This window comes from Lepisma saccharinum, chromosome 5 (genome assembly GCF_977018435.1).
Source record: "Lepisma saccharinum chromosome 5, izLepSacc3.1, whole genome shotgun sequence".
Lineage (NCBI taxonomy): Eukaryota > Metazoa > Arthropoda > Insecta > Zygentoma > Lepismatidae > Lepisma > Lepisma saccharinum.
Genome location: NC_139233.1, coordinates 6,773,253 through 6,789,455, shown reverse-complemented (window position 1 = coordinate 6,789,455; position 16,203 = coordinate 6,773,253). Strand labels below are relative to the sequence as shown.

Below are 16,203 nucleotides of genomic sequence, written 5' to 3'. Positions count from 1 at the left end.
GATTTCTTAGGAGTTGGTAAATTTATTTCTATTCATAGCCTAGGACCATGTGACAGTGAGATAGCCCAAATCTTGCACTCCGTATACGCCACTGAATGAAACATTCCTAAGTGACGAGTAAAATAATAAAATGGTATAGTGATAATTTAGTGAAAATTACTATTATGTATATAAGATATAGACCTACACACAGGTGATGCCACAGAACATCGAATTGGCTATAGCTTTCTTCCTAAAGAAACTGATTACTCTTTGAATGACATTTAAATTCTACCTGTCAACTATGTATTATCCCAGTGGCTTATTCTTAAACCAACTATTTTCATATGTACAGAAATTGCTGGAAAATTTGAAGTTGTCGGACTTCTTCTGTTTCTGCTTTACTTGCATTGGTGTATTTCTATTATATCCAGTTAATAAATAATTATTATATATCTAATTAATATAAATATAGACAATAAATAAGAATTTTTGCTGTAAGCCAGGCCAAATTTTCAGAATTCACCACTGTATTATCTTCTCTTAAATTTGTGTAATGTGTACTGAAGGGCCAATCAGTTATCCCTGGAGAGAATTTGACAACGTTTTGTTGAGTACAACGATAACAGTAGACAAAATTGTCTATCACAATGTTCATTCATTTTGTTTTCCACAACGGGTTCAAGAATTGAAAATAAAAAACATGAACAAGCAGAGGAGAAGTGCAATTGCATTCCCTAAAAGAACACACAAGAAAAATAACAAAAATTGCAATGGACAATTTGCCTACTGTTATCTTTGTGGCTGATTGTAGGCAAATTGCCCATTGCTATTTTCATTACGCCTATGATGTAAGGGTATTATGTACATGGGATATGCAAATTTGGCTTGGCAAATTATCTATGAATATTTTCATTAATAATTCTCTTACACATTACATGTTTTTAAGGACTTGCTGGTGCAGAGGTGCTTATTTGGAGCTTTGTTTCAATTTTTGAAGGTCTCCTTGCATGGTGGACAATTTGCCTAGTAATACTTATGAATCCTACACAATTATCTGCATTTTATTTGAAATATCTTTAAAAGAGGTTAAAAAAACAACAACAAAGAAACAAGTCAATAGGCAGAGCTCACCAGTCACTCAGTAGCTCACAAAGTCACCAGCTGGGCGACAGTTGACTCTAAATTTGAAATATTCTTAACCCCTCCAAATAGCCTACATGCAGGCCCGTAGCCAGGCAGGAGCCAGGGGGGCCCTGGAACTACCGTCAACCCTGCCCCCTCTGGCACTGCCGTCAGCCCCCTTGACATTAGGTAAAACTATTTTGTATAATTTGTTTGCAGTGCAGAGTGAAAATGTAGACAGCAGATATTATTTTGCTCACAACTTGGTGAAGGATAAATTCAAACAGGATGAACAGAAGCAGCAAGTATTTAGAAGATTTTCTTCTTTAGACTTTAGAAAGATCCTTCGTAGGGGATCTTCTTTTTCTGTACCTTCGCTGCCTCTGTTGCGACCTCCCGTTTAGACTGTGACCTTGACATCATGATGAAAATTCCCTTCATATCTGCGTCAAAGGTCAACAGCTCCCAAGTTTTTGGGAACGAAGGGGAATTTCATTGCTTCAACATGGTTTGCAATGTACGCTAGGCACTATAATTGAATAGTCTCCATTTTTTCTTGTGTGATATAAATACGTATCTGTATCATGGAGGGTGTAGTAAGGGTCAATTAACAACACTTCAAGTGAAGTGATATTTTAAAAGATATAGAAAAAAAATGTAGTATTTGTATGATATTTCTAAACTTTAAATAACTTAATGACCCCCCCACCACCACCCACACACAATTTGCCTTCATTTAATACTGTTAAACTTGGGGAAAATGGACTTGGTTTACAAAGCCCCCACTGATAAGCTGTGAGCCCACCCCTGGAGATCAATTCTAGCTAGGTGCCTGCCTACATGAGGAATTTTCAGAATCATTAGCAGTCCAAGAATCACATGGCATAACAACAACACCAGTGAAATTTGAAATCCTGCGAGCCTATATATGTTCTTTCACCATTCGACATTCATGCACCATTTAATAATAATAACCCATGTCACAACAGGCCTTGATGGACAGGGACTACCTACTTACTTCCAGCCTCATTCCCATGTGCTTCTGCAGAGGTGGGTGATCATTCAACCAGTTGCAAGGTGACGTGTGGTCAGCACGACAAACCTCCAGTCGTCGTCGTAGGTTTCCATGAATGGGTATAATCCTCTTTCATACTTCCCCAATTTCATCAGAATTGTGGGTGGCCACCTTTCCCATACATTGGTCAAAATCTTAGGAGAAAAGTTGTTATGCTTCCATCCCAGGAGACTCGAACCAGTGTTTGTCCCATAGCCTGATGCCTTAGATTGCATGGCTACAGTGCGAGACCATATACCATCTCGCAATTGAAATTCAAAGTATCAGATATGGATATGCTGGCTTAACAAAACCCAACTAAGAATGGCGTTTGACATTCTCACTAACTGCAACTTATTTCCATTAATAACAAAACACACTAGAACAATTTATTTACATTTATTTCCTTCTGAAATAATGTACTAGAAATAGTACAATCTTTACTGCAACCAGTTCTTTCCAATTTGGAAAACATCAAACATGTAGTTGTACGAAACCTCAGCATAACATTAGACCTTGCAACCTGAACTAAGTACACAGATGGTAAAAAGTGATTACATTCAAACGATATACAATTATGTACATACATTATTTTTACACATTTTTAAACAACAAAATTAACTATACACTGTGTCTTTACATATTAACAATTTTAAGTTTTAGTAAAAACAGAATGATAGTAGTGCGACCTAGTATCATGCCTCTTGTGATTTTGTAAAAAAAACAAAAGTCAGTAATTTCATACAGAAGCAAAATGAACACACAGAAACATGAGAATTTTAATTTCAATATCACAAACGCCATTAATAATAAGTTACAAATAAACCTTCACAGAACATTTATATTATTATTATAATTGATACTTTCCAAACTTAATAACTTTATGCAACTGGTTGGGCTATAATAATTCCAAAAATTGATATAAAGGTTACAAATACTGATAATACTTGTTCACAACAATATTCTACTTTTCATATATTTCATAATTCATTCTAATTCTTTGTGTGTAAATAACATTTCAAATCATTCTATCCTTCAAAACACAGTAAAGGAAAGTTTAATGATTGGAGTTTGATTGAAAAATGAAAAAAAAAAATTGCTCATTTTTGACAAAAATCTTTAGTGTGTGTCCAATTTCAACAACAACAAATACTGTAACTAAATAATGACTTGTATTCACCTTTTTTGAAGCAACTTGTAGGATTTATCTCTTACCAAAATCTTTGTGTAATTATGAAAAAAATGTCTGTTAAAGTTAATATGGAAAGCATCAAATATTTACAATCTTGAGAAACTGACAGCTACAGGTCAGTATTTAGATTCTAGTGTATATTTTGCATTTCAGATAAACACATTTGATAAAATGAAGACATTTTCTACAAATCATACTATTTGTATATAAGAAGCATACTGCTGTTGAAAAATAGTTTAAGAAAATATCATATTTTAAGATTTTACCAATTCTCTGAATTACATTTGCACAATTTATTTTTGGAATTTACTATAATTTCAAGATTTCCTAAATGAAAGTATTTACATGAAAATATTTATGACTTTCCTATTGTCTATTGATGAAAAGATTATAGTATAATAATAGCAAATGTCTTCCTGCATAAGTTTTCTGTTTGGAAAAGGAAATTCAAAGTAAAACTTTTATTAAAATAATTTACTGATTTAAATTTTTTGTTGAAAATAATATTTTGAGGTATGACTGATTATTTTGAAATTTTCAACCAAATTATTTTTAAAATACACTGATTTTGCAATTGTAGTTGGTGATTCTTTCAGACATTCAAATATTGAGCAACGAAAATTATGGAATAATTTTATTGTAAAAATGTTACTTTTCTTTTAAAACATGAGAATAGTATGTAATTTCCTTAGATTTTTTTTAACACCATAGGTAGCTAAGTTTTCTTTTGTTGTGTGACCCTTCTTGTAATAATCAAATATATATTTTTATTATGAAAAGTAAGATGATATAACTAAAATTACTGGATTCAATTACCAGAAGTAAATTAATAAATACATTACAATTAAAAGAAGAACAGAGGATTCTGGGCATACAATCAACACTGCCATCTTGTGTTAATGCATTGAACCATTCTGCCACATAATATTTCAAGTTCATTTACATTTTCTAGTCAATGCATTCATGTGTGAATACCTGCATCTCAGCAATAAGAAATAAAAATATTCTCCAGAGTAACTAGTCTAGAAGATGACATGGAAACCTATCAATAATACGTATGAAAATTAATAAATTTTATTAAAGCCACTGCAAATCACAATACTAATTTACTTATAGCCAATCAGGATTTTTCTATCATGTATTAACAATAAATTATATTAGAAGATTATTTAATATCACATATTAATAATACATGATATTACATAAAACTATTAAAAATAATTAATTGAAAAGCAAGTAATATTTTAATGATGTAATTCAAAAGTGAAAAGACACATTAAACCCACATAGAAACATTCACAAACCTCATAAATAAGTAAATGAATGTATTCATTCTATCTAGCTCATTCTCAATTATATCAGAATTCTGATAGAACTGAGAATGAGCTACATGGAATGAAATATATCTAACCCAATACAGATTTTTTTGTGCTTTGTACAAATTGAAGAAGAAATTAATTTAAACTGACACATTCATAATTTAGACAGAAACTAATGTTGCGATTTGCAATGAATACTTACATAAATAGTGCAACACAGTTTTGGCCAGATATAAACTATAGATGATTGTAGTTTATACAATTCCCCATGTAACTGTATATCCAATAGACTTAACAATTACTTGCTAACAAAAAACTAAAATTAGGCAAAAAAAGAAAATTCTAGAATCAAGTTAGCAATCAGTAGAGGATTTACAAATGTAGACTTCTTTTTTAAGAAAAATGAAGGAAACCACCCGAAAATAAAACTCTCTCTGTGCAAAACCACTAGAATTTTATCATGATATGCAAATTCTAAATAGTGAAAAAAGGTGACATGTATAACTTAGGTAGAACAACACAGATTTCTTTCATTCATCTCACACATACACACAAACAAACGAACAAACTATTATGCCAAAATGAAAATTCTCACACATTCACAATATCATTGTACACTTAAAAACACATCAATTAACAAACACACCTTATGTAAGAATTCTGGAAGGATCACAAGGACAGTTCATCACAGTATAATTGGGCAAGTGAAACGAGGCTAGCTTTCAGAAGATGTCTGTTTTATTGTAAAACCAACAAAACAAATGATGGTGTAAACAGTGAGGCAACAGTGAATGCACTATTCATCAATCTAATATTTATTTCTGTATCAAAAATTACATAATATGATCTTCCTTACTTCATTGGCATTGATAGATGTTAAGATAAAATACATATATGCATTATTCATAAATGATTCTCAAACCATTCTTTTAAGTGATTTTTTTTTTATATTTTTGAACATTTGTTACCATCTCAAGCCATTACAATACTTTTCAAATGAACTTTGAATAATTGAATGTGTTTTAAAGATTTTTTTCTAAAAAAAAAAAGATTTCAACTATTTCAATGTTGTATTGGTAAAGGGTATATCCTAAAAATGTTTAGAATATGTTTTAATTTCTTTCTTGGTAAACTTTTACTGCATAACAATAACTTAATCAAAATTAAAATAACTAGAATATTTTAAAATTGACTGGGAATCAAATAGCAAATTTCAATAAACAGATAATCAAATTTATTAATGTCAAAATAATGAAAACATACTTTCTTCTGAGATGTTTATAAGGCACTTCTTTATGTATATTGCAGTCTCCAATTAATAATTAAATAAAAACTTTCAAGTTGTTGGACATTACTATGCAGAATAGTTTTATGATTGTTGGTTTGTAGTTTAAAACAGCTCTATTTGACTCCACTTACACACTTAGAATTTTTAGAAAGTGAAAATTTTGTTTAAAATTCAGAGCAGCTACACTACTTTAAAAAACCACAAAACATAATCACCAACAGAGAGGGTGTGGTCAATAAATATACATATAAAACATGTGTGTTTATGAAGAAAACAAGTTGTTACGTAGCTTACATTTGTTTTCATTTTTCGTATTCCGCAATACATAGAAACTGAAGTTAAGGTTTTACTTTAATATTAACCAGTGCAGTAGACTGGAAGATTATTAGATTCTTACTGTAAACTTCTCGTGTATTCTTGCAAGTTGATGGTGAATTGCTGTTTTTCCCTCCCATGTAGGAATAACAGCCTTACGAGGATTTAAGCATTTCACTAACCTTCAAAGAGAGAACAACTTTCATCCCATGAAGAACATGTCTGAAGATAATAGCTTTATCATAGCTACCCTCGAACTTCAAAGCAAAGATGCGATCACAGAAAGAGTCCACAATTCTCAATCCTCCACTGACTGCCTTCGCTTGATCTTACGATAAACTAACAACAGCAAAAATGCACATGCAATACGGATATCTTTAAAGCACAACCAAAATGCCACGATGATGATTGACATATCGATGGCATTTTCAACAGCCGTGCGAACCTTCTTACCTGCTTGAAGCAACTCTTTCTTTGCTTCTATCAGCTCCTCTTCCGACTGCATAAGTTCAGCTTCAGTTTCTTCAAATTCTTCTTCTTCCTCTTCTTCTTCTTCAAAGATTGTTTCCGGCAGATATGGCAACGGTGGAGGCAGTGTGGCAGGTCGTGGTGGTGGTGGCGGAATGAACTGTTCCTCTTCATCCTCTAGAAGTTCCAACTTTTCCTCTTCTTGAAGAGTTTCCTCGATTTCCTCTTCCGCTGGCTCCTTGTACTTCTGTTGAAGTATTTCCTCGATGAATGGATCTTCATCGGGCACAACAGACTTTAGTTCCTCCCTGTCCAGGTACAACTTACGTGGCGGTTTCGGCGACTTGCCATATTCTTGGATGAGTTCGCTGTAGCGATTGATGATGATGGTTGTCGGATCCACATCTTCGAAGATTTCTTCCTTTTCGCTGAAGTGTACTGTTGGAGCTCTCGGTTTCAATTCTTCTTCCTTATCTTTGCCTTTAGATTTCTTGTTCACCTTTGCTTCCTTCGCTTTCTTTGAATCTTTCGTGAAACTGAAAAGTTTCGGTAGCTTGAAAAATTTCTTCTGACTCTTTGGAGATTTTGCCTCTTCTGGAGCGGGCTCAGCTTCTGGTGGTGGAGGCGGAGGTGGTTCAGGTGGTTTCTTGATCAGTAGAGGCTTTGGTGGTGTTTTTATAACTTTCTTGTTCTTTTTTGGAAGTTGAGGTTCCAATTTTTCTTTTGGTTGGTCGCTAATCTTTGTCTCTGCATTGTTCTTCTCTTCCGACTTCTGCATTTCGGCATTTGTCTGTTGAAGCTCAGTTTGGCTTGGTTCAACTTCCATCTTGTTCTCAATCTCAGATTCAATTTTGTTTTTTGAAGTAGGTTCTTCTTTGGGCACTACATCAGGCATGCTGCCTACATCTTGAGGTAGCCTGGAGACTACCAACGCTTGAGGTTTTTCTGTGCTGATACCAATTTCAGTTTGATCTGAAATTTCCTCTTTTAAGATTGGCTTTTCTGGGATATCTCGATCTTTTTTCTCCACAACTAAACTCTCCTGTATAGATTCTGGTATTTTTCTCATTGGTAGGACCTCAGGAACAATAGCATTTTGTTTAATCGCTGACAACTTTGGAACTTTCAAAGGTGGTTCTGAAATGTCTTCAGACAATTCATCTCCTTCCTCGCTTTCATTCGACAAGTCTTCCAGCTCTTCATAACCTCTTGAGAACATTTCCATACGGTCCAATTGTTCTAGTTCCTTCAGGAACTCACTTTTCACTTCCGCAGGTATTAACGAACGTTCATCAGGTAACGGTGGCAGACCTAGTTCTTTGCACACTGTTGGTGGTTCATCGGGTAAAGATTCAATATCTTCCATGTCGTCTATGTACTCTTCATTGTCATTCACTTGTTCTTCCGGCAAGTCTATTATTTCTTCGTCTGCTTTAGGAGGAGTTCCCCTCATTATTTTAACTCTTCTCATAAACTCTTCAGGGAATGGTGACACTGGAGTCATAACTTCTGGAACTGCTTCGAATTCTTCCAACTCTTCTTGTAGTAGCTCTTCAGGAGGTTCTTCAATATCTTCTTCCAGTGGCTCATCAGGCAGTGAAGGAAATTCTTCATCTTCAAAGGGTTCATCAGGTAATGGAGGAAGTTCCTCTTCATTTGCAAGGGGTTCTCTAGGTAATAGAGGCACTTCTTTATCTGCAAGTTTTCTAGGTAATGGAGGAGGTCGTTCTTCATCAGTAAGGGGTTCTACAGGTAATGATGAAAGTAGTTCTTCATATTCAAGTTCTCTAGGTAATGGAGGAAGTTCTTTATCTGCACGAAATCTTTTAGGTAAAGGAGGAAGTGGTTCTTCATCTGCAAGGGGTTCTCTAGATAATGAAGGAAGTTCATCTCCAAGGGGTTCTTCATGTAATGGAGGAAACTCTTCTTCATCTCTGAGTGGTTCTTCAGGCAGTGGAGGCAATTCTTCGACGGGGAACTCCAAGGGCATCCTGTGAGGGGGCACAGGGGGAGCATGAGGAAATATGTTAGGGGTAGGGGACGAGCGTGCAAGCGGACTGAAGTTGAAGTTGTTCTCTGCATAGTCGCCACTGCTTTTTCTCCTTGTGGCAGCAGTTCTGCTTCTCTCTGCTTCTTCTTCGGCTGCAGCTTGATAGAATCTTGCCATAGCTTTCTCATGAAGAATTTCTGTGCTGCTTACCGCATTACGAAGATGTCCAAACTCAAAGTGATTTCCACTTCCCAGTTCTGGTGCAGACAATGATATTGGTGGCGCAACTCCTTCACCTTCACCGATGTAATATGATGTATCATCACCATCTGAAGAACACAAATCATTAAAATTTTAAGGCATTTTAGTCAAGAATATTTCAGTGGGCTTCTACTTCCAAGCATGCAGTAGTTAAAGGAAGATATCTCTCTAGGATGTTTAACTCAGTGCATGCAAGGTTATCCAAGACCAGTCTATCTCTTCCTTCACTTCAAGTATGAGTTGTTGTTCTCTAGATTTCACTTGGTTTACAATTTCTTCTATTCTACACGTGCACTCATCCACTTTCACAAAGTATGTTATGTATATAATTAAAAAAAGAAACACACACTACATGTTGTTAACATCATAAAACTGTAAAAGACTGTTTGTTTGTTACAATATGGAATGGGGTGTGTCAGCACCTTAGGCTATTTGCACCCATCTCAAGATGTGAGAAGTGAACTTCTTAGCTAAAAACCATGCCAAACTTTAAATCCTAGGTGATAAATCTCCATGAGAGATAAAAGTGCAAGACTGTATAGGGGTCTGCACAAGACAAGCACATTAAAAGAGCACGGCAGATTAAAAGGTAATTAAATGTGATGCCAGACTTCTGTCCGACGTAGAAATTCAAATATCTTCTCCAAGGCAATGGAATCATTATCCAACAAGGAGGTCAAATCATTGAGAAGAATAACAGTTGGGCTGAAAAGTTCGTAGGCTGACTCATAGATGGCGTTACTAGAATTAAATCCATGTGATTTTTACTTAGTACTAACCTTCAAAAGATACGTGTATAAATTTCACAGCTGCCGGATAATTAGTTCGTGAGATATAGCATTGTGAGTGAAGCAGCTTTTGTTATTGTGAAAAAATGGATAAAAAAGAATTTCGTGTGTTAATAAAGCATTGCTTTTTGGCGAAAAAAATACTGTTGAAGCCAAGGCTTGGCTTGATAAACATTATTCGGACTCTGCACCAGGAAAATCAACCGTTGAGAAGTGGTTTCCTAAATTTAAACGAGGCAAAATGAGCATTGAAGACGATGCACGCAGTGGACGCCCCAAAGAGGCTGTTACCGACGAAAACATCAAAAAAGTCCACAAAATAATTTTAAATGATCGTAAAGTGAAGTTGATCGAGATAGCTGAGATTATTACATAGCGTTGTTGGAGCATTTAAAGGATGAAATCACGAAAAAACGGCCCCATTTGAAGAAGAAAAAAGTGCTGTTTCATCAAGACAATGCACCGTGTCACAAATCAATGAAAACGATGGCAAAATTATATGAATTAGACTACGAATTGCTTCCCCATCCATCATATTCTCCAGATCTGGCCCCCAGTGACTTTTTCCTGTTTGCAGACCTTAAAAGAATGCTCGCTGGAAAGAAATTTAGCACTGATGAAGAGGTAATCGCCGAAACTGAGGCCTATTTTGAGGCTAAAGAGAAATCGTACTATAAAAATGGCATCGAAACATTGTATGACCGCTATAATCGTTGTATCGCCCTCGAAGGCAACTATATTGAATAATAAAATCGAATTTTGTCAAAAAAATATTTTTTACTATGTTAGCCTACGAACTTTTCAGCCCAACTGTTACGTCTATGCAGGCATGTATCCAGAGGGGGGGCTTAGGGGGCTCGAGCCCCCCCCGAAAGTTTTAGGTTTACACTAGATAAAATGAGGTTTTTTGTTTCTTGTGGTGTGAAATAAAATAATGTGACAATAATTTAAGGAAATAAATAATTATCAAGACAAGACGAAGAATGTTCCGTAACCCTGTTATTGATAATAGCATGTATCCAAGATGCGGCACAGGGGGCTCGACCCTCTCCGCAGGAAATTTTTCAGTTTACGTTTGATAAAATTAGGTTTTTGGCTTCTTGAATAATGTGAAAATAATGTAAGGAGAGAAATAATTATCGAGGCAAGACGGAGCATGTTTATACCCCTGTTATTGTTAATAGCACGTATCCAAGGTGGGGATGAGGTAGCTCGAGCCCCCTCTCAGGAATTTTTTCAATTTACACTAGATAAAATGAGATTTTTGGCGTCTTGAATAATGTAAAGATAATAAATTTATAAATCTGAGAGACATAATTATCGAAACAAGACGGAGAGCGTTCTATAACCTTATTATTGTCAATAGCACGTAACCAAGGTGGGAATCAGGAGGCTCGAGCCCACCTTTAGGAATTTTTTCTGTTTACACTAGATAAAATTAGGATTTTGGCTTCTTGAATAATGTGATGATAATTTGGGAGAAATAATTATCGAGACAAGACGGAGAATGTTCTATAACCCTGTTATTGTTAAAGCATGTATCCAAGGTGGGGTTGAGGTTACTCGAGCCCCCCCCCCCCCAGGAAATTTTTCTATTTTACACTGGATAAAATTAGGTTTTTGGCTTTTTGAATAATGTGACGATGATTTAAGGAGATAGAAAATTATCGAGGCAAGACTGAGAATGTTCTATAACCCTGTTGTTGATAATATTGAACGTAAACTTTTCTTACGCTTTCGGTGTTGTCGCTGCGCACTTGAGCACTATGTAGAGACTTGTCAGCATTTGGAAGCTGTACAACAAATGTAAATGTAGCGCCACAGGTAGGGCGATTCGTTGCAATTTCCAATCTCTGGAAAGCGGGAGAGGGTGCGTTCTTGAATGAGAGAAGGAGTCAACTACTGGCAATATTAACGAATCGTTTTATCTGCGGAACGTTCTAGAATATAATGAGGATATAAATACGCGGATTCAATTTTTCGGTTGATCTGTACAGAGAATCGGTTAATGAGATTTCAGAGGTAAGACAATTCATACAGTTGATTGGTGATCAGATCAGTCAGCGTCCTCTGGTTGCTTTATAAGATATAGTGATTCAAAAATGAAGACATTGACGACAGCAGAACTTCCGGGGCCTCAGAGTAGTGATAGTTCGGTTCGAGGGCCGAAGAGATCAAGGCCTCTCTCTCTCTAAATGTGAATATTTCAGCAGTACCGGATATTGGAGAGGTTTACTAAAACAGAAATAAGCTGCATAGATCAATTGAAATACAAAGTTTTGAGTGATGATTTAGTTTTGCCAGAACTAAATTTCGTATATGCAGTCAGAGAATTTCATGGTAAAGAGAAAAAAAAAAACTTTTATTTAAGCCTACTGGGTTCGAAACACATTCAAATACTTAACTACCATAAAGAGACAGCCGAAAATTTTATGAATGTCGAGAAGAGAAAGGAAGATGTTGCATATGTAGACATTTTAGGCGGAAATTGCAGGCTCTACCAGGACCAAAATCAGGGCTCTACCAACTGAGCCACCTAGCCATCCTTGACTTCAACCGATTTTTTGTTAAAATTTCTACATAGTACATGTCCTGTGTATATCAAATCGTAAGGTGTTGCCTGTATAGTGAACAAGCACATTTCTGTGCTACTACTTCGAGGTGAAAATGACAGTGGCCTAATATGGGAGATTTCACACCCTGTCGCCTGAGGATTTCGCAAGTCGAAATTAGGTTTGTGCGGCCTTTTGTGTCGCTACGGTGTGAAACGTTGCTGTTGATTGGTCCATTCCAATTGACATGTATTGCGTGTCCCTTCAGTCTGAAACCTTCTTAAGTATTGAAAATCCAAGTCACAAGGATGGAAAATTAGGGCCTTGTTAAGGTTAGGCGTGAAGGCAGGCAGACGACAGCATCCTAAAGGATCATATCCAAACCTGCAGGAAGAACGCATCTTACTTCAATCTCCAATACGAAATGATAAAAACTTCTGGTGAGTTGATTTTTTAAAAAATGTGTCCGAGATAAAGAGAGGCGTGCCCAGCCCAGGATTTTCGGAAGAGAGAGGGATTAAGCATACTATTTTTGGTGGTCAGTCCTGATTTTGCCATTTTTTCCTGTTTTTGACGTTCCTCTTTCTTTCTTTTTTTTTTTTAAAAAAAAAAAAGAATACTGGGCCAAATGTGGTTATAACCTTACCAACCCTCCCTTGGGCATTTCACTGGAGATAGATGAGTAAGCATTTGATCATACTGGGAGACGAAACATTAGATGTGTTGGGAACGAAAGAGTTTTCACTGTGCATTAATTGTTTCGTGATCCACCTGTTTTCGAGTAGACTTCCTTTGTTTCGTGCCGGTATATGACAAGACAGCGGAAGCTGTGACAGGCATTTTTTAACACTTGTGAGTGATAAGGCTTGAATCTGAACAATTTGAAGGGTTTTGGCTTTTATACGAGCTGCAAATGGGAGGACAAGACACGTTAGCGGTGTTCAGGCTCGAATCAGAGAGAAATACTCGAGAACTGTCTGCGTCCAGTTCGCAACCCACAGTTTGAATCTCGCGTTATCGAGTGGATTGTCCATTCTGTGCATGTGTAACAGCTTCGTAAAAACACTCAAAGACACCATAGATGTTTTTATGTTCCGATTTCACGTTCTGATTAAAATGACAGCCTTACAGTGGCGACGATTTAAGGGATAGTTGCTCCCCATTTTTTATTTTCTTGCCTTAACATTATGGCCTCTTAATGTTAAGCCTTGTCTGCCAAGAGAAAGTAAACTTTCCTTGCAACGCCCTCCGCCCCCCCCCCCCTTTTTTGGAACTCAATTGCCACCACTGGTCTTTAACATACAATTGTGAGGTTCTTACTATACCCCTTAAAATGGTGTTGAGCCCCCCCCGAAAGGAATTCCTGGATACATGCCTGCGTCTATGCCATAGGTACATAAAATCAACACATTTCATAAGGATGTGTTTGGCACTTAAATTGACACCACACGGTGAACACAATGGCAGATCCACACTATAATGTGAGGATGGTTGAAATGGCAGTGACCGATCTGCACATGTGATGACTTCCTCATGCCAGGAGGGAAATATGTAAGAAATTATTGCCTAGACCTGTACCTTTGAATTTTTCAAATTTTTCGAACCTGCTTATGTTATTTATCAGGGAAGGGGAAGAGGATTAAATGCACATTGATTAAAACAAGATTAAAAGTTAAGGATAAAAGTACTTGACAATGGCGACATCATGGTAGCCATGCCGTCTTCGAATTCCCAGGGATGTGGAGATAGGACTCCACGCATTTATGATCTCAGGTGACGTGATCAGCACTATGCTCCAGCCCTCTTTACCCCTCCAAGTACCCATTTATCAGAGGCTGGTTGAACCCCAGAGCTGCTCCATGCAGGACATTTCTAGAAGTATTCTCACCTGAAATTACCCACCCTGGGACTTGAACCTGCATCTGCCATGTACCAGCCTGACTGACTTGACCACCACAGCTCTCAGTTTTAAAATACAATTATATAATATTTCCCACTCTTCCAGGTACCCTTTGATTTGAAGCTGGGTGAGCCCCAGACCTGCTTTATGCAAGGACAAGGCCGGAGAATTTCCAACCTTAGATCATTCACCCCAGGCATCGAACCTGGGTTTCCCATGTGGCAGTCAGGATCTACCAACTAGGCCAATGTTTCGAATTCCATGTTACAAAAAATATTTTTCAGGAACCGACGAAACATCAACAATGGATTGTTTGATTGCCAACTGCCCATATAGACTAATAAAAAAAGAAAGTGGTGTCTGTAAAAATAACTTGCTGCAATACAACAACAGTTAATTTTGAATTACAGTCTAAATTTAGATGCTCTGCAAAAAAGATCACTTCCAGAGTGTCTTGTATATAGCTCCGCTGCAGGTAATGGGTTAAAACTGTTCAATGTTATTTTTCATATTGTAGATTGTTAATTCTATGCAATTGTCACCATTGTGTATAGTATGTACTCATACTAAGTTGAAAACGTAGCATTTGATTAGCATATAAATGTATTGAGAGTCTGTGGTAGAGACAGGGGACAAAAGCCCAATCTTTGAAGACATGTAATGCCCATCCCTCAATTTTGTAAATGAATAAATAAAAAAAATTTAAAATTTAAAAAAAAAAGGAAATTATACAACATTTTCATAATTTGTAATTTCCTGGAAATTTTGAAAATTGGACATTTCCCACTGAACTCCTAATTGATGCACACTGTGAACATGTTCTTTTGATTTCATTATTACATGTAAAACATATCAGCAAAGAGCAGTAGTTGAAGAGTAAATAGCCCATTAAGTCTATCTCATAATATGTTAATGGGGAAAAAAACCCAACATTTTCAAACTCAGACAAATTAACAAAAAAGACAAAACTGAAATATCATGAGCAGTTTTTAAGAAATAGCATGTTAATTGCTGCTATGTGGTGCTGGTATGACTGTCTTACAATCTGTATGTACAGACTTACATGCACTGGTAAGACAGGCTTACCAGCTGTCCACTAAAGGTTGAAGCATAGAATTCGCACACTGATCATGCACACGGAACAAATATTTTCAAACATACCTTCGTCTCGCTTCAGTTTCTTGGTCTGTGGCAGGAGAACCAACATAAGCTCGGAGTCTCCGTGTTGCAAATCATCATCAATAGGCAGCGGGAGTCTGTCGATTTCAGGCACAGACTGATCCTGATCGTGCTGTTGCTCTGGACCAGCCTCCATCTCGGCTGGCTCCTGCTGCTGCTGAGGCTCCCCAACCATCCCCAGTTCCATCTCCAACTCCCGCCTCTTTCTCCGTCTCTCCTCCAACCATTCGTCTGTTGCTTCGGCCACTTGAGGGGCACGAGATGGCGGTTCAAAGATCCTGGAAGAAGATGGTTATTAGCATGTTTAAACTAACACACATTTTTTTTGGAGATCATATGTTGAAATATTGTCACATGTAGTCCTTGAATTCTCAGGATTCACAGAACCTTAAAAGGATCCAGGACAGAGTGTGAAATGATAAGTGGCATTTGTCATCATTCCTCTGACCAAAAGCATCTGTGAATGATTCAAACATTGCTTGAAATGTGTGGGACAATTGAAACACAGAAATCTGTCCAAAAGTATGTGTATACACCATGCGCATGCACTCCAGTACAGCAACGCCAGCAGTGCTGGCTCACAGCATAACAGTTACAAAAGTATTTATTTAACTTTTGGCTTTTCATTATTTCTTCCCTGTTACTGCAAAAGAATCAACCTTGTACAAGCCTCCAAGGTTCCGATATGATGCCATCCACACCCTCTTGTGGCATGATGAAAAAACATCTGTGACACCCACCCTCTCCAGTCTGTAGGCTACAATGCCAGCAATGATCAGAAAGATCACCACGC

At 36.7% G+C, this 16,203-nt stretch overlaps 1 protein-coding gene across 3 annotated transcripts in view; it reads right to left on the bottom strand.

The window, feature by feature from the left end:
• Window positions 1-2,568: 2,568 nt before the first annotated feature.
• MnM (myomesin and myosin binding protein) overlaps window positions 2,569-16,203 on the bottom strand; it is a 92,518-nt gene continuing 78,883 nt past the window's right edge. For 2 of the 3 annotated variants that reach the window (XM_083122091.1, XM_083122093.1), the window contains exons 8-9: window positions 15,393-15,688; window positions 2,569-9,059 (exon numbers count right to left, since the gene is read on the bottom strand). In XM_083122091.1, coding sequence (XP_082978217.1) covers window positions 6,571-9,059; window positions 15,393-15,688 — 2,785 coding nt within the window. In that variant the 3' untranslated portion in view covers window positions 2,569-6,570. The remainder of the gene's footprint in view (window positions 9,060-15,392; window positions 15,689-16,203) is intronic. The other variant, XM_083122092.1, reaches the window with a different exon arrangement.